This window comes from Erpetoichthys calabaricus, chromosome 18 (assembly GCF_900747795.2).
Source record: "Erpetoichthys calabaricus chromosome 18, fErpCal1.3, whole genome shotgun sequence".
NCBI lineage: Eukaryota > Metazoa > Chordata > Cladistia > Polypteriformes > Polypteridae > Erpetoichthys > Erpetoichthys calabaricus.
In genome coordinates, this window is record NC_041411.2 from 73,625,533 (window position 1) to 73,649,966 (window position 24,434).

Sequence of the window (24,434 nt, forward strand, 5' to 3'; positions counted from 1 at the left end):
ACTACTTCTGTCTTTTAACTCCATACCGCCTCATTTAAGTATGCTGCAGTTACCAACGATGCTGGAAAGATGAAGAGCTCCACAAGCTGGTCCCGTTTATGTAACACATTCATGAACTGTGGAATTTCCAGAGAGGGCATGTGGTCTTTTAGCCTTACTGATTTTATTCCATCAACAGTTTGACAGGGTATATTTTTTTTTAAATATACAGTAGAGTCTCGCTTATCCGACAAACGGGCTGGCAGAACGTCGGATAATGGGAGGTGTTAAGAAAAAGCCTATTAAATGTCAAACTGTTATTTTATACATTACGAGCCTAATACAGTGGAACCTCAGTTCACGAACATCTCTGAACACGTACAAATCGGGTTATGACCAAAAAGTTCGCCAAACTTTTGCCTCTATGCATGACCACACACTCGGTATAGGAACAAGCCAGTTTCCCTTTCGGTTTGTGCGCGCAGATGATTTCCGCACGTGTTCAGTCTCTCCCTGTGCATTCCCTGTGTAGCGTTAGAGAGCGCGAGAGACAGAGTGACACGCACGCCAGAGAGGGCCACCCTCATAAAAAAATTTAACTGAAAAAATGAACTTAGCAACAAAAAATTGACCACACTCACAACTTGCAGTTTTTGTTGCTGACTGATGCGTTTTTTTTTTTTTTGCAGTGGGACGTCAGATAATACAGAATGTTGGATAAGCGAGACTCTACTGTATTATATATAGGCAATGTAATGGCCTAAAGATACCAAATTAGTGTTGTAATACATACTAGCTAATTTGAGAAGGGTTGGATAAGAGCACTCCTCACAGCTCAACAGACCTCACTTTATTTTCAGTCCTAGAGTATTACTCTGGCTGCAAGGTCATGCTATATTTCTTTAGTGGTTTCTTGCTTATATATAGGTGGAACATCTGCCAAGAAAGATTCACACACTATTTGATAAAAAGTAATACTTTTATGTTTGATGCGTACTGTTGTCTTGGAAGCCATAAACACTTCCAAAGAGTCCAAAATCACAGACAACTTGGCAAACCATGGATAACCAGCCTTGTGCAGGCCCATTAATAGACTAACTGAGGTAGAATACGATACTCTCATTTGATGGCCACTTTAAAGGAAACAGGAATTTAACATCACTGGTAAATCAAATTTGGCTTAAACTGTACAACTAATGAACGTATAGATTAAACCTCTTCAGTTAACACTGAAATTACACACAGCACTGGTAATCCAACTCCCCCCACCCCAACTATTTTCCAAATTAAACCCTTTGGAATAGTTCCAAGACAAAAAAAAGGTGCCTGTATAACTTTATAATAATTTAAAATGAACACCATCTTCATCTCACATTTATACACTTCAGATGAAATTTAATGAAATCACGTGCTACACTGGCAGAAAAGAAAAATCATTAAACAGAATGGAAAAGTGCTCACACAGTGAGAAAACAGGAATGAGCTTTCCTCAGCCACCGATTCATAAAACAAAAATGAGTTACCTTTTTTATGCAGTTTAGTAGCAGTTTGGAAGTAAACCATTAAACTCTTCTAACAAAAAAATCTATTCCTTCCTTTGGCATAGTGATCCAAAAGTCAATTAAAGGATACAAAATTCATCACACCTCAGTTTGTAATTACATTTTTTTTTACTTGTGTAAAACAATTCAGAGGTGAACAACCTGCTCTGTACAAAACAAAAAGCTATAATACAAAGTTTTACACAAAATGAGGAAAAAAGGACAGTATATTTGAAAAAAAACATTTACTTGTACAAACTGAATTACAAACACTTAACAAAAATATTTATAAACTTTACAATATATACAAATTTATATTAACATACAGCATCCAAATTGTCCACTTAAAACAATGAATGTAATATGCAGAAGCAGAGTCTAGTAAAAGGCACACAGGACTCTATACCATGTACATAGACATTTGCATGAAAAGTTAATCGTAGAAATCTTGTTCAGCACAGCCTGTTTTCACTGAAACCGGAGAAGACGACTGCAAAGAATTTCATGGAAGACAGAGGGCAACACTCTGACACTCAGGACCTTAAGACAGAGTTCTTGCTTAGGCTAACTGTGTAGCAATTGTATGCAAAGAGTACCATCTCAAGAGAAGACTGAATATACAAATAAACAAACCAGCTCGGAAACAAATGAGCACAGCTGGGGGGAATTCATATGAAATGTCTCTGAATTTTATGCTCACATCATTTCATCCTTGGAATACGTTTTAGTCTTTCAGATACATGAAACAGTATCTGCCATTCCCTGCAATAGCCAAAACCAAGGTTTACCATGATGAAAAGGAAGCACCACCATATCGGCCCAGTCAACAACCTTGAAGATCTACAGATATCTTCGAGAATTACGCGACAGCTCTTCATTTTATGGTCAGCACAACCATGATTCTAGAGTAACCAAAGCCACTTTTGCACAGAATCCAAAAACTCAGTCCATCTCTGTGAATCGGGCAAACATTGCTTTACGAACTGCATCTTTATATGAATCTGCTGCAGATACACCATAAGAGCTCCCTTTTGTCCCAAGGCCAGCACCTTTCATTCTTAACTGTGCCTGATCAGAGAGAGAGAGAGAGACACAAGAGAAAACACAGTGAGCTTTACAATATACTCGTCACTTGCTTAAATCTGAATCCAAGTTACAGGCTGAAAATACAATGAATTTATCTGCTTCATGCATCTAATTTTTCTTCTGCACAAGCAAATGGGTTAACAGTATTAATTAAATGGAGGCCTTGTATATCTTCTTATTCTCCTCACTCAGTGTATATTGCCTTATGCAAAAATAAATCTAAAAAAATGCCCAATTCTCTATCCAGTCATCCTGGCTATATGAAAAAGGCTAAGAAAGGTGACTTGTTGCATTAAATTCATTGAAAAGATTGAGGGGGAGTATCATGTGAAGAGAGTCAAACAGACAAGCATGTTTTGCTATTATAATCTAGGGCTACAAAAAACTAGGATATGAACCCAAGAATTAAGCAATTTTAAACATTGGTACTAACCTCAATAGGAGCTGTAATGCCCTGTTGATTTCTTCCAAGTCCTTTTCCCTCCTTCCAACCCATAGCTTGTAACATTTTGCTGCCAATGTTATCACTATTTAATCCATCCTTAGTAGGCTGCTCATAATTTCTAGAAAGGAAAAAAAAGCACATTAAATCTGATAAAGGATTTAATATTAAAACAAATTAGAAAATCGTTTTTGTAGTGAAAATCTAGCAGGTTAAAAAATGCCCATGCAGGAGGTAAAAAAAAAGCTTTCAGAGATTCACATTTCAAAGTTACGCCTGTTTGCCAATAAAACCTCTGCAGTCATCCTTCACAATAATCTACAACAAATAACCCTAGAGTTTTTTCACAAAATGTTCATTTTCATGCACACATTGGATATGTGAAAAGCATTAAAATCTGCATATATTAATCTGCATTCAGACCACAAAAAGAAAATGGTTGACTTCTATCCATTCATCCCACACATACAAAGTCAATTTATAACTTACACAGAAGGGGCTTCATGTTTTCTTTTCTTGGGCTCAGGTGGTGCTGGAATACCATACTTCTCTCTTCTTTCAGCTGCTCTATCTCTATATTTAATCTAAATGACAAAGGAATTTAGACATCTTTCAGCAAAATTTACTAAGTTTCAGACCCACGATGAATGGAGATGGGGAGGGAGCACGGGGGAAAAAAGCAAATGCATTTCATCAAAAATGCTCCTGCTTACCTCTGTTTCTTTCATTTCTAATTCTTCTATCTCTGCATCTGTCAATTTTGTCCTTTTATAAACCTCCATGTTTTGCTATTACAAAAACAGTAAAAATTGTTCAAGAGTTAAGTTATTATCTCCATTGGGTTTAAAAGGAGTTGATATAGAAATGCTCTAGCTCTTCTAACCCGGATACAGGACCTAGTAACAACCACAAACACCTGACATGAGGTTAACCCCCAAAACAACCCCATCTCTTAACTTTTAACACAGAAGACTTCCATCCAAAGGAAGTACATTTAGTTACATAAATAAGTGGAAACCCAAATTGAAATTTTAAATTGGGAACACTCTAGAAACTGCAGTTCTGCTTTAAGCTTCAAGTCCTGATAATGACATTTGTTCATTTAAAGTCAATAAAACCTTACAAAAACAATAAAATTAGAACCCAAGACCCAAACCACCCATATGAAACACAAGAATTAAGTTTCCTGGTACCTTGTGTAGTTCTGAGAGTTGCTGATGCCTGACTAAAGCATCTTTGTTTGGAAATTGTCTCCGACAAAGCAGACATGCCATCTTTTTCCAGTCTGTCAACCTATCTATGCCTTCCTCGTATTTTTCTTGCTCAGGCTCTTCTGTGTCACTGTCTCCACTATAGGCAGCCACTAGACCACACTAGAAATGCAAGAAACCGGTTTTAATTCTTAAAGACAGTTAAGATTTTCATCTTTTTCATCAAAATTACATTAAAGACTCATTTTCTATGAGTTTATACTGAGAAAAGAATTGTCTGCAATGCAAGTGAAGTTTAAATACTTTATAAGTGTACGATAAAAGATTAGTCATAAGGAATAACTGTCAACATACACATTCAGGAAGGTTTTTAAAAGAAAATGTGGCAAAGTTGAACACTGACTAAGATTTTTTTTTTTTTTTTTTTTAAACATGTAAATTACACCTACCTTTAATAGATTTTCATCATCCCCGTTATTTATAATCTCAGACAGATATTGCTGCTTCTCCTGGATTCCTTGCTATAGAGGAAAATACAGTTAGCAGATATCTTCCATTTTCAACATGCTACCTATAATAAAGGTAAACTGAATTTTCCAATTAATGCAAAGATTAACTCATCATCTTCAACAACTCACAACAGAATATTCAAAAATTAGAATTTAGCACTGCTTCCACAATAGGAGACAGACACATCACACTTCACCAGAAACACACTGCCTTGTCACAAGATTAAAAACTGAACTTTCACTTCTCTTGCAGTTATGTTTTTGCAATTTTCTTTAGTTGCTTCACATTGTAGAACACAGAAGAAAAATCCATAATCCATTATGTAAGAGATAAAACTAGCTTACATATCGTACGAAATGACACCACATTTTCACTTGAAGTCACAACCCATCGATATGAGTTAGTGATGAATCTAAAGGTTCATCAAACCAAAGCAATGTTAATTGCAATCACACAATGTAAGCGAAATGTACAGTTTAAAAAATGTACGGACTGATGGTCTGACCGCACATATACATAACATCGCAGGGGTAGCCTGGTGTCATTATGAAGTCTGGAAGATACTGCCATTTGAATGTGGTTTTTTTCCCTCCCTGGGGCAGGGACGCCATATCCAGGGGACCTACCACATTTGTTAATCATGTTCAGAGTACTTAAAGGGTAGGATCTACACTGCAACTGGCACTTTAAGCGACCATTTAAAAAATATCAGCCAAGATATTTAGAGTCAAATTCCATTACCAATTTTCTCCTGAATTGGTCAATACGATTTACTTGCTAATTTAAGGGTACATTCAAAGTGAGTAATTAGATCAAGTCTTCTTAGGTTTTGTTGTAAAATTCAATACTGGAAGCAATAAGGCTCCAATTTTAATTACATTTTGCTTGTATTAAGAAATGAATATTTTATCGAGGGTCTATTATGAATGCATGATTAATATTAACATGCAATAATTAACATTGCAAATTAACACAAAAACAGGATAAAAATAATGTAACTGCACTTTATGCTGCTACAGTACTGCTGGAAAAAACTACACTTTCCTAGCCGGTTTTCACTTTGCAAGTTGGTGATATGTCGGTACTGATTGTGTAGTAGTTTCACATTAACAAAAATCAGCCAAATGACCAATTACTAGCTTATCAATTCAGAACTTAAAACTAAGAAAACAGTAATTATAAAAAAAAAAAATGCCTCACAAAGTATCTTGCTTACTAAACATATTTTGACTTAACTAGTGCGCAACACAACCAACCTTTTTCTCAAAAAGTGCAAATCCAGCATCTGCAGCAGCAGACTCCTTTCTCTCTTCATCTTTCATTACTGGTTGAAAACTATTCTTGAAATTCTCTTTCTGCTTGTTTAGACTTTTTGCCCACCTTTCCATATCTTTTGCAATCTAAGGAGAAAATATTCATTACTTAGTCAGCTGCCAAAACAATGTTAAATGCTACAATCAGACCTTATGCACACCTTACAAAAAATGGAAACATAGATGCAAAATTTTGCATAGTTGACATCAAGTTTGATCATTCTTAAAATAACATTTTACACTACTGAAGTAAAGCTAAGTACAGTAAAGTCATTAAGACTACAACTGTTCTGAAACACTTTACAACTAGCTATATTTCACCAATTTAAAAAAAAAAAAAAAAAAACTGAAGGGAAAGGGGGTTTCAGAAAGACAGGACAGTGCAGTACTTTAGGCACTGCAATAATACCAATTACTCCCCAAATCGCTTTCCAGGTACTGTCCAAAATATTACTGTTTGTGTATAAACTGTTCCACGTAAAGATTTTCTACAGTAAAATGTATCTTTTTGTAATTTCATGTACACAGATGTAAACAAGCAGATTAAAAACTTTGTAAATACAATGTAAATGACCAGTAGTAGACTGGTGAGCTTTGCATAATCTACAAACAAAATGTACAACTGCACTGCTTGGAACATTGTCACTGACAGATTTGGCTCTGTGAGCAATTTAAAGAAATTCACAAAACATGCCAGTTGATGCACAATGTTCTGCCATTTTTTTTTTTTTTTTTTTTTTTTTAAAAACTCTGTTCATATTCTATGAACTATCATCATGCTACTTCTTGGCAAAAATGATAATGGCTACTCAACATATGCTCCTGTAGTGATTTTTAAATACTGTAAGGATAGGCCACAGAAATCGAAATGAGTTCTATATAAAAAGTCCTTTTGCAGAACGTTAACTCAAATAGGGATCCGACAAAGATTACTTGTGGTTTGACAGTACATCATCACTTGTGTACATGTATTATTACACAGCATACATATGAACTAGTAGAAATCTGGGAAGAGGAAGGTTGGGGGCATGCGCTGATTACAGTGTGTTGTGCACCCACCACGCGACGAACCACCCAGATTGAGTTCCGAGTGCAGCTGTGCAATGGGTGACACCTCAGCACCACACTGAGGAGGGAGGGGAAAAAAAAAAAAGATCCAAATGTTTGGAATCTTGGAATGCAATATGGTAAAGGATATAGTGCAAAAGATGTTGCGATCAAAGTCAGTAGAGTGCCCCACAGAGATCTACTGTATAATTTGCATTTTATCCTCTTGCCCATCACTAGACATCAGTTACAGAGAAAGAAATTTAGTTAACCTTTACCCAACTAATACCACTAACACATCAGCCCAGCATGTCAAATCACTTTTTAATAAATAGTATTTACCAAGCATACATAAACAAACATTAAGTGTAATTCAAATAACTTCTAAATCAGAATTACCCATAGAAGCAGAGACCCGAATAATTAACGAAAAAAAAGATACCTGCTGTGCTGTCTTACTCTTTGGCTTTTCCTTCTTCTCCTTGGGCTCTTTGTTAGGTGGTAAACCAGAAGTAGGGCTTGAACTAGACATTTGACTGCTTGATGAGCTAGAATTTTCTGAAGCAGGAATGTAAGTCTGCTTTTCACTATCCCAATAAAGATACTGCTGTGTTTGTGAGTTGTAATAGTACTGAAAAAAAAAAATTGAACAATTGACAAATGTGATTTAAAGTATTCTCGTAATGCTGAATTTCAAATTCTTATACGTAACACATCTTTCTACCTGAGTATTAGGATCATAATACAGTCCTGTTTGTGGGTCATAATAATATCCTGAAGACTCATCATAATGGTAAGTAGATGTATCGGGAACAGCTGGGAAGGAGTTAGAAAAATACTGCACATTAAACATGTCTTAACTCATGAAAGGACTTAAGTTAGTTTTAAAATTTAGATTTTTTTTTTTTTTTACTATTGCCCGTATCTTTAAAAGAAACCTTTGCGCAGTCAACATGAAAAATCATGGAACTATGAAATCACAGGTTCTAAAGATACATTTGAAGAAAAACACTAGCTAAACTCCAGTCACTTATGTTTTGTCTTGAATGTCATGAATACGCCATCATCAGCTACCAAATGTCCATTAAAAGAACACTACACAAAATTTCAGCAAAATAGAAACATATACTTAGTCACACTACATTTTTCAAGTACATAAAAGCAACAGCTCTAAACCTATATTCACCAATTCATACCAAATTTGGTTTCGGTGCTAGCAGCTGGAGTTGGTAACTGTGAGGGAGACTCTTCTTGTTCAGCAGCATCAGCACCACCCTAAATTTTAACATACAGAATAAGTCAGTCTTAATTAAGGAATTCAAGATCATCAAATGAGCATTTGTAATCTTGGAAAGAAACTTGGAAGTGCAGCGATCGAGTAATTTGTTACAGCTAAAATTAAATTTGTGCCCAGTTTCCAAATACACTAAATAAATAAAAAAACACTACCTCTGCTTTCATGGAAATCTCTAAGCAGACATAAATACTTGTTTGAATCATTCTAGTAATTTAAAAGTTCTATGCACTTCAGAGTAATCTCAGCACTCATTTAACATTTAATACATTAAAATACAATAGCACCTGGGAAGCTTGCTGGGTCTGTTGATGCCGAGAATAAAGCTGTGCACCCTGACAAACAACAACTGCTGTAGTGACAGGAGCAGGTTTCTCAGTGGCAGCATCTGATCGGAAAAAAAAACACAGAACTAACACTGAGCCTCAAATTATACAAAGCATAATAATTACTACCTTAACTTGTCAGTATACAACAGATTGCGATTTAAATGCCAAAAAAGATTAAATCCAATTTTCTTACTAAAAAGCCTTTAATTTATTGAGAATCACTAAAAATATGCATAAAACATGCACTTGTCCAGACCAATCAATTTGAAAATTTCACCTACCTCCAGCTGGTACTGCTGAAGTGTCTCCATTTTGCTGCTGGTAGTATGATTGGTAATCCTGGCCATACTGCATTTGGACAAGAACACAACCAAAATGAGATATAGTCAACTCGATTGATAAATTACTGTGCAATTTCAGAACAGTAGTGTCAGGGACACCGTGTAGTGTTAAAATGTACCAAAGCCAACCCTTGACGGCCACTTGTATTGCTGCCAAAATACATAAAATTGGGTTGCAATTGTTAATATTTAAAATTAAATTTTATCATTTTACTAATATCAACTAGAAGATTTTTTCTATATATTTTATACATTACTACTTCTAGAGCAATAAATGGCAAAACAGGCAAGGGTTCTACATCATTTTTAGGAATTCTGGTTGACCCATTCATTTTTAAGCAAATGGGTGATATGTTTTCAGAGTAAAATAAAACTAATCAAGTTGTAGATTTCATTAAAAAGGCTCCCAAATTGTATTTTTTCCTCCTACCTTTAATTTCTTAAAACCATAAAAACACACCACCCCACAGAGCAAGAGGATGAAGAAAGGACTTTGGCTATGTAATTTGCAAAAGCTTTTCAAGTAAATCATCTTACCTGAGAGAATGAGGGATAATTTTCTTGCATATAACCATATTCCGCTGATCCTTCAGCTCCTTGTAGAGGCTAGAGAGAATTTACACAAATTAATTATGCCATCACTTATTATGGTAGCTGCAGTATAAAAATGGTGTCTTATCAGTTTCTAGATTAATAACAGATCAAAATTCAAATCAATTATGCATAAAACCTTTGTGCAACCCAACAAATATGCTTTAAACAATCAGGGCCCATATAATGTCAGCCGATAAGGTATTGTTAATGGAAATGGGTCAACCTTCTAGCAAGGACTTTCTAGATTTTCAAATGCCTGTTTTGCCACGTAACCTTCATGTGCTTACCTCTGGCAAGTCTGGATAGACAAACTTGTACAATAAATTACCACCTAAAATTCAGGACACACACAAACCCGGGATCCACTGGGAAAGGTTATCTTCTACATTTATAATGAAGTACCAGATTTCTAGCTTCCTGTATGTGCTTTCACTATGTGCCAAGCAGACTCCTTATTTCTGGGGATGTTGCCCAAAACCAAAACTTGAACAACCTCTACTACCAGAGACATTCATTTACTTTCCAGTTAGAGCACTAATTTTCCATTATGTAAATTTAAGAGTCTTCTGGACAGAAAACCCATAGGGTTCCTCTCAATGACAGAAATTAAGAATTATAAATAGGTTTTATGCATAAACAATTGATGATATAGAAGACTTCGAGACACCATACAACGTAAATAAAAAAAAAATATTTTTATAACCTACCTGACTTGATGACCACTGTGCAGCAGCAATTGCAGTGCTAGCCACTGAAAATGCACTGATTCGATTGCCATCTGGAAGCAGCAAGTCCCTGATGGATTTTGTTAAATAAAGTAGAATTATTACAACATTATGGGTGGAATGGGAGGTAGAAGGAAAATAACTTTGCTTGGTTCACTTACTTTCTTGCACTTTTTGCGTAGTCCACCCCAATGGTCTTACCATCAAGCTTCAAGGGAGGCTGTAGGCCTTGAAGAGTCAAAAGAAGCTGTGAAGCTTCCTTTAAAGAAAAATACCTTATTAATATGAATACCAGATTTAGTCAAACTGAATTGTACTTTTTCCAGTGAACTTCCTTACCAAAGGTGATGATAGCTGAATGAAAGCGAAACCTCTATTATGTCCAGTTTGTTTATCTTTGATGAGTCTAATGTTGCTCACTGACAAGTTAGCATATGGTGCCAGAGCAGCTATGATGGCCTCCACTGTTGTAAGAGGGGCAATATTTCTCAAGATGATAGCTGCCAAAGCAAGAAGAAAATATTACTGGAATGAAGGCAGCAACTTAATTCATTTTTAAAGGGAAATTATACTTAAATGGAAAGACTATTTGTACAAAATTGTTCAATAGACTTTGTTCTGAAAAATTTGGAAATATGGAGCAGTTCCATTACACTTTGATACTTACTGTCACCATAATAATCATTGCTTTGTTGAGCTTCTGGTAATCCACTGGGATTGTTTGATTCACAATCTAGTAAAAATACAATTGTTTTTACTCTTCCATTTGCTTTAAGGGCAGTCTACTTAATCAAAACATGCTATAAAGAAAGTAAATTTACAATGGTATGAAATTATAGCACTGCAAAAGCTAAAATTTATGCTTTTGCCACCTGTAATTAGTACTAGCTTTAAATACCATTCGTTAAAATCTTCTAATAAAATCCATGAATACATCTTCACCATAGCAACAAGATATTTGATCATTTACAAGCTACTAAAAATGGTTATTCACTTGAACCATATTAGCTTTATTTGAACTTGCATGTCCTGTAAAACTCCGTGTATTCCAGAACTCCAAGTTTCAGATTAAAGGATAAATACAATACCTTTTCGTGAACTAAGCCAGGTAAGCACTTGGGTCTTTCTTACCTACTTTAGCAGCACCGCACCGGAAGCACTTAAGCCGCCTTCTGAAATTGTATAGGCCACACTGTAATGAATTCAGAAAATTAGTTATCAAAGTGCATTAAGAACATTTCCCTCAGTAATGTAATCAAGCAATATACATTAACAAACAGTAATCTGTATATTTTTACAATATTGAATAAAATTTAATCAAAAAGTATTCTCGTTGGAAAAAAAAAAAAAAAAATCCAATCCATGACATGCTGATAGTTTTTAAACTAACATAAGCAGGTTTTAAGGAGCTGCTTTGAAAAGAACCAAAATGACCTATAAAACATGCTACAAAAATTTTCAGTTTTACAATGGTACAAAATAGACATATTGAAGTGTAGATGTACTGTATTTATATTTATTGGATTTTGAGGCAATATATCCTTTAACCTGAACTGATTATTTTTTTCTTAAAATTCTATCTGTGAGCCATTACCCACAAATTTTCTGACTGTTTTGTTTGTATTGGCAACCTTACATACATGGAGATATATATATCTCCAGGACAGCCAACAGCATAACACAAAGACATAATGGTGACTTGTCCAAATTGACTGCATGCATACTACAAACACAAACTAAAACACACAACACTTTAGGATTCCTCCATTTTTTTTTTATTTTGCATAAAATGCAGGATTGGTTTTGGACCTTTAGTTCAGCATCTGTCCTTGTTATTTCATCCATATCTGCCAAGAGATGCTGGTGACACAAACATTGTTTGTCTTAAATGTACAAACCTAACGGGTTGTCTCAATGTAGAAACCAATATTTTTAAAACAATTTAAATCAGGGTTGCTGAAGACCAGACACTATCCTGGCAGTATCACTCATAATTTTTAAATTATCTTGTGTTTCATCTAATGGATTCAAATTACAATAAGTTTTTACTTGAAATAGTATACAAAAAAAATTATCATTGGTTGTTTTTTTGCAAATAAAGATCAATAATTTTAGATATAAAAAGTTAATAGAATTCAGTAGAACTTCCTTCTGAGAGTTTGCAAACAGTCAGTTTACTTACATTGTTGCAAAGCCAGTCTTCAAATTTGTGCCGTGGATTGCTGTAGTGAATTCCCACTGTCTTGCCTTGAATCACCAACTTATTCTGCAAAACCAAACAACTTTAATTAATTTACACATTCTTGGTAGTATGAAAAGGGAAACAATTTATTTAAAAAAATTTTTTTAATCTCCCAAGGAAAAATCGAAGCTCTCAAAGTTTTGGTGAACAATGTCAACTCTTGTGTGTTTTGTCAAAGAAAGAGCAATTTGTGTCAACAGTGGTGAGATTTTTAAGTGTTGGGGACCCGAATGCTACTGACCTGGACTTGGTCCATTCTTAAATTTCATAAATGGACATCAGTAAAATGGACCAAGACTCAGAGGCAGAGCGCATGTGAAATGGAAACCAAGGGAACAGTGGAGCCATGGAAACACAAGTCTCAAAGGAGACTGAATGCAGTGAAACAACAAGAGTTTACTTTAGAAGCAGCCTTGTAACTGGATTCAAAACGTATCCCTGCCTAAAAAGCACTGGGCAGTTTTCTATAATCATCATCATTATCATTATCAGGATCATACAAGAATGCTTTTATGAGGGCTATACAAATTAACATTAATGCTTGCATTGTTTTAAGACAGAGCAAGAGGGACACTTGGCTGTTTTATATTAATTTTCATAGCAAATTAAGAATTTAACTCATTTCAAATTAACACACAAATGTATTGAAAGTTGACTTATGCGCATAAAATATTTTCAAACCAACAAAATAAAGGCAAATAGATCTTATTAATGAAAACATGAAATATAAAAAAAGTAACAACATTTAAAAACTTGTCTGCTCAAAAATATTCATTGGGCACCACCCAATCTCCCTGTTCTTCAATTCACATAAACTACTCATTATGCATGTATACACAATACTATGCAAGGATGGTTACAATAAAAAATAAATAAGCTAATTTACAATAAAGTCAGACTTTTCTAAAACCAACACAAAGAAATTGGCCTTAAACAGAATACATGGAATGTATAAACACATAACCAAAACAGACTTGCAATCCAACAATCCCTCAATATTGGGAAGTACGTGATGGGTACAGAGAACTAACTCCACAGCCTAAAACGTCTATTATTTCTCTAACATATTAGTACACTGAATTATATTAAAACATTTCTTATGCCAAGAGTTTAAAATTACAAGTGTCTAAACTTAGCTGTTAATTTTCTGGAGATACTCAATTCAACTGACATGCACCACGAAATTATCAGGTACAAGCAAGGACCGCCCTCGCAAGTAGTATAAGTCCATTAAGTAGGCCACACTTTCTAAAATTCTTTCTAGAGTACACCCATGAAAGCATTAAAATATAGCATGACTGCAGTAATGGAACAAGCCGTGTACGCTTTTGCAAAGCACTTCAAAATGTATCAATGTAAAAAAAAAAAAAAAACAATGCTCATGCCGAACTTCAAACGTTTGTGTGTTAATTAGAAATACTTGTTAATACTTGTGGTATATAAAAATGAATAGCTTATTTTTAAAGATTTAAAAGATAGCAACCAAATCAGAATACAAATTAATGAAATTTAAATTTAAAAAAAACAAAAAAAAAAAAAAAAACTTTGGCACTTGTAAAAAGCTACAACTATTTCTAGAACATACAGCTTCATCTGTCAAGAGCTGCAACATATAGTAATCTTTGGTACTTTTATACTCTTAGAAATACCACTGCATACACAGGCTTCAAGACTGAATTTCTACAACTGAACCCCTCTTGCTCTTGTGAACTGTACAGTACTTTTTGACCAAACTAAAAAGTTCAATTCCTGAACTGTGTATTTTTGGTTGTGATCCCCAAGGTAAATTCTAGACTTGGCGATTGAAGCAACCTGATTGGTCTCCATCCATCTGGTAGCATCTTGCAAGTGATAAAACTCCACGAAGGCGAAACCTCGGCTTATACCTAGAGACAGCATTCAGATATAGACGGGAGTTGTGTTAGTCAGTTTCCTTGGAAAACAATTCAAGCTCTCTCTGTGTCACAAGCTGCTTCACAACTTAAGACACCCAATATATGAAACTGAGGGTTACTGCCGTGGAAAATTGGCTTCAATCTTTGCCATAGCAAGAAATCTTCATTATTTTTACTTCACACCCGTGCACAAACTTTGAAAATGAAAACCATGCAGTAGTGAAATAGTCTGTTTTTGAAAGTAAAAAGGACACATTAAATGGTCAGAAAAATCTACTTACCATTATTAAGCTAAACTTTTAAGTATTTCTAACTGTTAAAACTTGAAACTGTAATTCCTTAGCTATGGCAAACAAGATTTTAAGTTTGTATTGGATATATTGAACCTGTAGGAAATAACTTCTTTAAAAGAAACACTGGGAAGGAAAACATACAACAGCAAACAAACACTTCTCACCTGTTCGTTTTCTCATTAGTCTGACATCAGCTGGCTGGGGACCCTCAAGTAAATCCAAAGCAGCATGAATCTGGTGATAAAAATATGATTATGACAATCAAACCTACAGAAATGATCCTATCCTGATTCTATGGTAAAATATGAAAGTAAACAAGACTTTGCATTATACACATGTATTTCTTATCCCCTCAAAATGGGTACCAAGGCCAGTCCTCTCATCTAGGTTATACACGACAGGGTTTACTGCAAAGAAAGTTCAAGATTCCATGCCTTCAGTAAGAACACATTCTAATTTTAATGCTACATGCTATATACAGTGTCATTCAGAAATACTAGCTAACAAACAAGATGAAAGCCAGGCCATGTGAATAGGTAATTTAACTAGGCAGTTACTAGTATACTTTACCTTTTCCCAATATATCTCAACAGTGTTGGGATACAGCTGCTAGCATTTACAGATTAAATTTGGCTTTTTGCAGAACACAAACCCGCTACCGGGTTATATTCCATCATATTTGTTTTGCTTTTTAACATTCAAATAAGTTGTAGGCACACACACTGTTCAGAAATATACAACAATTAAAGTTCCACGTAACACTTACATCACTTTCTGTGATGTGAACAGGAAGGCCCCGCAGCGTGATGGTTTTACTTTCTTTCTCTTCACCTGGTTCTTCCCGATAGTCCTGCTCCTGATACTCACTATCAGAATGATAGCCATCTTCAGATCTGTCACTGTTCCTTCTTTTCCTGTCTCTATGCTGTTAGAGAGGCATTATTCAAATGTAGACTTTAAACAATCATTTGTAATGTATTAAATTCTGCGCAGAATAATCAAAGTAATAAAACTTAAGAAAAACTAAAACATTAAATATTAGTGATGAACTTATTATGAGTAAAGCCTGTGTTTCAAATCAGAACAATTCTGAATTAGCAATTTGAAAGGTAAAGAAGATGAATCAAGTGAAAGCTCTGTTATCTGCTTTGGTATTTGTATATTTGAGAAATCATTACAAAAAAGGTCAATTGTAATCTCAAGTTAAATGAAACTTAAAAACTTATTCAAGAAGTGGCTAAGGACCTTATTTTCACAAGGTATCCGACTTAAATCAGTAGCATATACATACAGCATATACATACACACATATATATATATATATATATATATATATACACACACACACACACAAAAAAAAAAAAAAAAACCTTGGTCTCAGGTTATATTTTTTGCTACATCTATACAGGCTTCAAAGAACAGAGATGCAGTTTGTTATTCCCTATCCACATATACTCCCCAACAGTAATGGAACCTAGCACTGCAAACTTTCAAGCTGGGCTCTGTACACCATTCTCTAATGTCTAGCAGCCATTTGTGTATTCTTTTTTTTGGTAAAGATGGTTAGTTTTCATCCAAATATATAACCAGTTTGTTGCATGTGCTTTCAATTTTCTGCATGGTTTAACTTTATAGTTTCCTAACAAACTCATTTTACTGATGTTTTGCAAAACACTTTGAATAAAAGGGGTCTACATAATAAATAAAATGAGGAAATAATTATTAAAATGCATTACTTAGTATGGTTCATAATGCCACAACTAAAATTCCATATACTGTATACACATATTACATATGTATAAATATACACACACATATGTAATCCAATGTCCATCTGCTTTCACGAAACAACCACCCTAAATCTCTACTGAGATATAACCAAAGTCATGCCAATGGTATAAGACAAAATATTTATTCAATCATTAGAATTTTGAGAAGTCTGGTGTGGCCAAGCTGTATTTTGTTTAATATAGTAAATTTCTGTTTTTTACTGGCATTTAATTCAAAGGCTTATGGCAGCCTAGTACCGATATTGCTGGCACAGGCTTTGGCCCTCCCATTATCACCGAAGTGCCTTGAGCATGGGAAAGGTGCTATATAAATAAAATGTATGATTATTACTACAAATTGGGCAAATAAGATATAGATCAAGGGTACTCAATTAGAGACCGGGGGGTTCATAGTGACAGTAGGTTTTCTTTGCAACCAATTTCCACATTAGAAGCCAGTTCTAAAAGAGGATGAAACTTGGTATTATACAGCTTATTTGTGCTTTCATTCTTCCAAAGCAAAAACGGTTTTCTGATAACTTTATCAATTTGTATTGTGGCCCTTCCCTTCTTTCTCATTTATTTCAAAACATTAACAAAACAGGCATTTCATGATGCATGTACACAATATTAAATGCAAACATGACAAAGGGGTTACCAGCACTCCAGCTGACATTTACACCAACATCTGGTGTCTGCTTAAGGAAACCAGCAACAATTAAGAGCCAAGTTCCGAATCACAAGTTAACAAATCCATGCCCAAAAAAAACAGCCTTATTAAACAGGTTCCACTTAAGAAACTTGCAGATACTGCAGATCTCCAAAGTAGTAGTGGAGAACCCCTTAATGGATAGAAAAATGACTGACCAACTACTATCTAGGACTGCATTCTACTACAGTACATATTGCTAGCTAACCATCTAAGAATAATGATCTATACATAAAGTTTGTCCACAGTAAAAAAAAAATTAGAATTTCTTAATTTTCACTCTGGTCCTCGGTAAGCACACATTCCCAACAAAAGTGCTTACTTAACAAGGTTTTGGGTCTATCAGGTTCTAGGGAACATCCGAGGCAAGTCAGATGTGGAAGCAAAAGAATTGAACCGAGAAAAGGGTTCAGTTTAGAAAGAGCAAAATAAAAAATAAATATGTAAAATCTAACCTCTGGACTGTCTCGGCTTCTTCGCTCTTCATAACGATCACTTCTCCGCTCTTCGGTCCAACGCCGATCATATTCCCTATCTAGTTCTCGGTCTCTGCGAGGTCTCACTTCACCTTCATCTCGACCCTGATCCGGCCCATATCTCCCACTACGTTCACTCCGACTCACCCTAAAAATAGTCACCCATTTACTCAGTTATAAATCAACTTTTCACGTTGCCTTTATTATTTAAAAAAGGGTTAACACCCCCTGGGGGCCAAAGGTCTTCAAATGCAATTTCACATAAAAAGGTATCTATTACGATTCAATAGCAGAAAAAAAAATGCAAGAATTAAAATTCTTAACAAGCACAAACAATTGATTAGGAAAATGTCTCTTATATACAGTAGCCATTCTGCTCTTACCTTCGATCAGAACCCATGCTGTGGAAGGCGTTGAACGTTGCCGCTCCCCTGTAACTGTGCTGAAATACCTATAACAAAAAGAGTGACATTTATTGTATGACACGCCGACACTTATGTAAAATGCACCCGAGGTTTAAACCACTCCTCTCGCCATAACTGCGAAACCTCAACTATGGCCTGTCGAGAAGTGACGGAGGACGAGGACTCTCCTCAGCAAAGCATTCGCCACTGAAACGCCGCACCGCGACTCGTAAGGTTTGGCTGCGGCAAAGGCGAGTCCCCACCTAAACTCTGGCAGACATATTACAATTAAAATCTGCCCACTTTTATACTAAATATGTAAAGAAAAGACACTGAAGGAAATACAAAATTACCATTTAATCAGATTAATTAATCACGACGCCCTCGTAACGTAGTCCGTTCTCTCCGTGAAGCAAGTATGCATCCAAGATGGAAGCTAGGTTGCCGTTTAGATTATCACAAAATTGTTAACAGCAAGCATTTCTTACTTACAAAAATAGCTGAAACGACCTACCAAGAAATGCTTACTTATTTATAAATATAACACAAATTGCGTGCGGTACTACTGTTGAGGCTTTGTTAATAAACGCCCACTAATTATTACTAAACGGTGACCATGTGTTAGAATATAGCAGAATGGACACTGACTAACTGACTGAACAAACAAAATGTCTGCGTCGTTGTTCTGTTTCCCATAATGCATTTGCCGCAATTAACGACATTCCAAACAAAGGGTACTGGGACATGTAGTTTTTGGAAACACCATACTGCGCTCTAGTGTCTGGAGGTAGAATTCTTAATGTTGTACAGCTCTGTATCAAATTAAAACTGGCAAGACCTCAGGTATATATTTTTTATCCTTTCTATATTTAAAACAATTGTGAAATAGTGCATGAAAAAATTACAGTAACTAAAAAATGTTGTTTTGATCTGTTTGTGTGTGTGTGCATATACTCTATACACACTTTCATTTTTTCATTTATACTTGTACAGATTCTTTATAACTACACTGTTCCCCAACTGTTTTTAACTGTTCTTTATATATGATGTTGTGCTCAGTTTTGACCAGCTCCAAAGCTACTAAGTTAAATTAATTTACATTAAGTACTGGCAAATAAAAGTCATTATTATTTCACTACAGTTGCACTTAAAATAAATCACATTTTCATACTATTTTGGGACCAGTGGCATTTTTTTCTGGAACTTGAGTATTTCTGAATGTTAAATTTAAAGATAGTTATTTTATAAATTAATATAAGAATTTACAGACTCTGGTGTATATTGGGAACTGTGGTTTTACATATATTTAATTCACTTAACAAAATTGAGCTTAGCAGCTAGTGCTAGACCCCCAACTCTACTGATTCGAGCAAGCATTTCTCTTCAGGTACTGTGTTTTTTGTTGATTTTGATTACCTCTTACAATGCCTTCAGATCATATCTGACCAGGTGTTTAATTTGAAATCAATGAAAGCACCTTAATATGGAAGCTTATTCCACCACTCAAAAAACAGTACTCGTGTGTTATAACCCTGTCACAGACACAGGCAAGAGAAAAACTTACATCGTTTTATACATTTGATTATTTACAAAACAAAAACAAGAATACTTAAAATTTAATTTTTAATTACTTTTGAAATATTACTTCTGTCGCAAAGTTTCTAATGTTAAGTATAACATTGAAAAGGTCATTGCCATTAATGGAGGGTTTAGAACACACGAGTACCAAAAAACATCCATCCATCCATTTTCCAACCCGCTGAATCCGAACACAGGGTCACGGGGGTCTGCTGGAGCCAATCCCAGCCAACACAGGGCACAAGGCAGGAACCAATCCTGGGCAGGGTGCCAACCCACCGCAGACCAAAAAACATTTATTGTGTTATTTTGCAAGAAGTATTACATTATTATACGAATATATTGCCTGGTGTGGCCAGTATCATTGTGCACAAGTGTGCTCCGAATATTCTATGACAGCTAGTGAAGATTAAGGACATGCATAGCATGCCATCAATTGACAAAAACTGAACAAAAGTCATAGGTATACATTTAATCACGAGCTGAGGGATAAATTTAAATTGCAGTTTTGGGTCACAGGAACCAGTGATTACCACAACAGCACCGAGTGTATAGCAATAACCAAATGTGGTAGACAAAACACCAGTCCTTTGCAGGGCACCACCACCACACAGCCAAGCAAAACAACAGCCTGCTTCATAAAATCCACTAACAGAAACCTATAAATAAAGCATTTGTTCAGTTTTAATCCCCTTATTAATTATATACATTTTCAAACAGTATGATCTGATGGTGCAAGCGCAAGTGTTCATACCTTAGGTGCTGAGGTTGTGGATGGAAAGGAGGAGGATATTATTTGCTTCACAGCACATACTGTATACATTTTTTGTTAACTGAGTAGTATGCCTGACACATTTCCAGTATTCAAAGATCTGGCCTGCTGCTGCCATTAACATTGAGAATGTGTGAGGAGAGAGGGGTTAAGCATTGCAGCAACATGCAATTAATTGACAGAAGAGAAGGTACAAACTACATGCAGACCCAGGCACCACAAGTCATGAATGCTACCTCTGCACTACCATTCTGCCTATATTAAAAGATTTGTGCTTAACTTATTAAACTTTAATCTGACTAAAAATAAATGTACACCTCTTAAATTCCATTCATCCATTATCCAACCCAGTATATCCTAACTACAGGGTCACGGGGGTCTGCTGGAGCCAATCCCAGCCAACACAGGGCGCAAGGCAGGAAACAAACCCCGGGCAGGGTGCCAGCCCACCGCAGCCTCTTAAATTCTGTTCAGTTATTCTCACTTGATTGGAAGCTACGGACTTTCTTTAACCTCTCCCATCACATGCATACCCGAGACAGATTGTATATAATGTATACCTATGACATATGTTCAGTTCTGTTCAACTAATTGCCTGCTATGCATATCTTAATCTATCCCTCACTAGTCATCACAAGACAACTGGAGTGTGTATGATGATACCAGCCACATAAGGCAACATCTTTTGCAAAATAACGCGCTTATTTACTGCAAAACCTCACAGAGGTCTGGGGCCTATTCAAACAGTACTGTATATAAGGTAGAATAATATATATATATATATATATATATATATATATATATATATATACATATAAAAAATACTTTTTAAAAACCACACTTCTATTAAGTTAAAAAGTGTACTAAAAAGTAAAAAATAAGTCTCTCATACATCACTCGTAAAATAAAAGCGTGGGTGCTTTTCATCATTCATCCATCCATTTTCCAACCTGCTGAATCCAAACACAGGGTCACGGGGGTCTGCTGGAGCCAATCCCAGCCAACACAGGGCACAAGGCAGTAACCAATCCCGAGCAGGGTGCCAACCCACCGCAGGACACACACAAACACACACTACGGCCAATTTAGAATCACCAGTCCACCTAACCTGCATGTCTCCGGGAGGAAACCAGAGCACCCCCACACAGACACGGGGAGAACATGCAAACTCCACGCTGGGAGGACCCGGGAAGCGAACCCAGGTCTCCTAACTGCGAGGCAGTAGCTCTACCACTGTGCCGCCCCTTTTCATCATTCAACATTTCTTAAAACACTTCTTAAAATCTTAGCACACGCGACCTCGCTTTTATTTTACGAGTGATGTATGAGAGACTTGTTTTTTCCTTTTTAGTACACTTTTTAACTTAATATGAGTGGTTTTTAAAAGTTATATATCTATATATATACAGTATATTATTTTCAACTTTTTAGTCTTGGGTTTGTTTTAGTATAATTTTGCAATCAATATTTTAACACTTCCTTTAATATTTCTGTTACTAGCGCCATCTATTGGTGAAATCTTTAACTATACTGTACTTCATATGAAAATTTCATTTCTTAATTAACATGGATTAATTAATCAATTAGTGAAACTGATTATCAATTCATGTATTGTCATCGGATGTGAGTAAGTGTGCAAATTTCAAGTCATTTGGACAATAGGAAGTGGGTTAAATATCAATTACAAGATTTGTACCAGACAACAAATAGGTGAAGTTAAAAGAAGCGTGGTAATAATAATAATAATAATAATAAACCAAGGCCAGGGAGCAAGACAATTATTATTTTTTTGATGTATGAGGAGAAAGCCATGCAACAGAAAACCTGCAAACTGCCAACGGACAGCAGCAGGGCTGAATGGAATTTTAGCACACTCCCATAAGGGAGAAAATACACGATGCCATATTATTGACTCATGCATATTAAGCTAGGTCATCTATATAGTATTGTAGCGACCTCCGCGTCAGTCTCGAAAAGAGAAGAAGTAAAAAAACAGACAGACGTAGTAAAGTCTCACCAAAAAAATTTTACTTGAACAATCAATAAAAAGAACGCCGAACTCGTAACCCCAAACACACACCCTTTTAAAGCACCCTCACCGACCCCTCCTCCCATCCCGGGTCCCGCCCCCCTTCTTGCCTCAATCAATACCCCGCGGTCAGTCTTCCGTGCTGTACCCCGCCCTCCCTCAATCGGACCTAACAGTCAGTCAAAAAAAAGGCTTCAACCTGGCTGGGACGCTACAGTATTATTAATTTACTAGCTGTGTAAACCCTTCTGTAAAAAGCCCAGGGTCCTAGTAACTACAGTATTGAAATTGTCAGAAAAAAATTGAAATGTAGAGATGTAATGTAATTTAAAGGAACTACTCGTTTTGCCGACGTGCTCACCTCGCGTGTGCATTAGCGGCGGGAGGAAAAGTAAAAAGGGACACCGTTTCGCCGATGTTAGCGGCTAAGCGAGTTTGTCATTCTTATGAGGTTTCGTTTTGCTGACTTGCTGTCCTCGCTCGTGTTTTCGGCAGCTAAGCGAGTTTTTCCTCGGAGGCGGAGCCCTTACCCCGACTCCACCTCTCACTTCCGGGCCGGACAGACAGACAGAGACAGACACACACACACACACACTTCCACGCATAGACGTTTATCCATCCATTTTCCAACCCGCTGAATCCGAACACAGGGTCACGGGGGTCTGCTGGAGCCAATCCCAGCCAACACAGGGCACAAGGCAGGAACCAATCCCGGGCAGGGTGCCAACCCACCGCATGACACACACAAACACACCAAGCACACACTAGGGCCAATTTAGATTTGCCAATCCACCTAACCTGCATGTCTTTGGACTGTGGGAGGGCACCGGAGCGCCCGGAGAAAACCCACGCAGACACGGGGTGAACATGCAAACTCCACGCAGGGAGGACCCGGGAAGCGAACCCAGGTCACCAAGTCTCCCAACTGCGAGGCAGCAGCGCTACCCACTGCTTTTGAAGTTATAAAGTTATGTATTGCAATTGTCCATTTATATTCGTCACAAGCCACGGTGGTTGGAGTTGAGCAGCTAAGAATTTCACTGCATATTGTACTGTATATTTTGTACGTGTCAAATAAAATATGACACGATTTGACATGGGTGGAGGCATTATTTCAGTGCTTCTTCTTGAGCTGAAATAATCTTACATCTGACATTAATATGCTATAACGCCCGAGCCACTAAAACCACGCGTTTTCCCCACTTCGGACTTGTACGTTATAAAAATAAAAAAATTACCATAAAAAAAAAACGCTAAAATTACCGTGAACATGGCGACTCCGTGGGCACCTGGATATATAATGTGCCTTGTGCGCCACTCGCACAGAAGGTGAAGCTGGATTTTTTGCAGTCAGCAAACGTTTGCATTTATTTACAGTTTAAATACATAACGTGCGGTTTCAATAATAATAAACTGGCTCTTTTCAGATGCATTTAGTGAAACGCAAAACCCCACCCAGGTGCGCAGACTACTATAATAAAAGAAAAAAATAAAATATATACAATTTTTAATTATCATCCAACCAAACAAAATGTACAACTATACAGCAGATGAGATATCTCGGCATTGACCTAACACATCATCATCCAAAAGTTGAAGTGCAACTGCGGATAAAGGGCGTTTGGTTGCAAGTAAATATACAGGGGCAGGGCAGCGGGGTTTACCAGGCTAAACTCCAGGGGTAGCCTTCTTGAAATTTCTTAAAAGGCGCAGGCGCAAAACAAAGGCGGCAGCAATTCGAGGGAATCTCGGAACGCTTTAACTTGGGTAGGTTTGTTCGTTTTCACTTTCTTGTATAGGGAAAGTATTGTAATCGTCCAGAGGTTCGATGTACGTTTTAGACCTCCATGACTTT

The 24,434-nt window shown here is 36.3% G+C and overlaps 1 protein-coding gene across 2 annotated transcripts; it reads right to left on the reverse strand.

Moving 5' to 3' along the window:
• Positions 1-1,630: 1,630 nt before the first annotated feature.
• rbm5 (RNA binding motif protein 5) lies at positions 1,631-18,852 on the reverse strand. 2 transcript variants are annotated; one of them, XM_028824981.2, is made up of 25 exons: positions 18,554-18,852; positions 18,180-18,247; positions 17,776-17,944; positions 15,609-15,767; positions 15,007-15,076; positions 14,467-14,540; positions 12,595-12,678; positions 11,544-11,604; positions 11,080-11,145; positions 10,752-10,912; positions 10,574-10,671; positions 10,395-10,482; positions 9,631-9,699; positions 9,034-9,100; positions 8,711-8,811; positions 8,326-8,404; positions 7,854-7,945; positions 7,572-7,760; positions 6,026-6,169; positions 4,709-4,780; positions 4,242-4,421; positions 3,762-3,836; positions 3,538-3,632; positions 3,040-3,169; positions 1,631-2,588 (listed from the first exon to the last, which is right to left on the reverse strand). In XM_028824981.2, the coding sequence occupies exons 1-25, from the start codon at positions 18,554-18,556 to the stop codon at positions 2,463-2,465; spliced, it is 2,520 nt and encodes an 839-aa protein (XP_028680814.1). In that variant the 5' UTR covers positions 18,557-18,852; the 3' UTR covers positions 1,631-2,462. The 2 variants fall into 2 exon arrangements, with proteins under 2 accessions (XP_028680814.1, XP_051777393.1); XM_051921433.1 differs by lacking the exons at positions 3,762-3,836; positions 18,554-18,852.
• Positions 18,853-24,434: the final 5,582 nt, after the last annotated feature.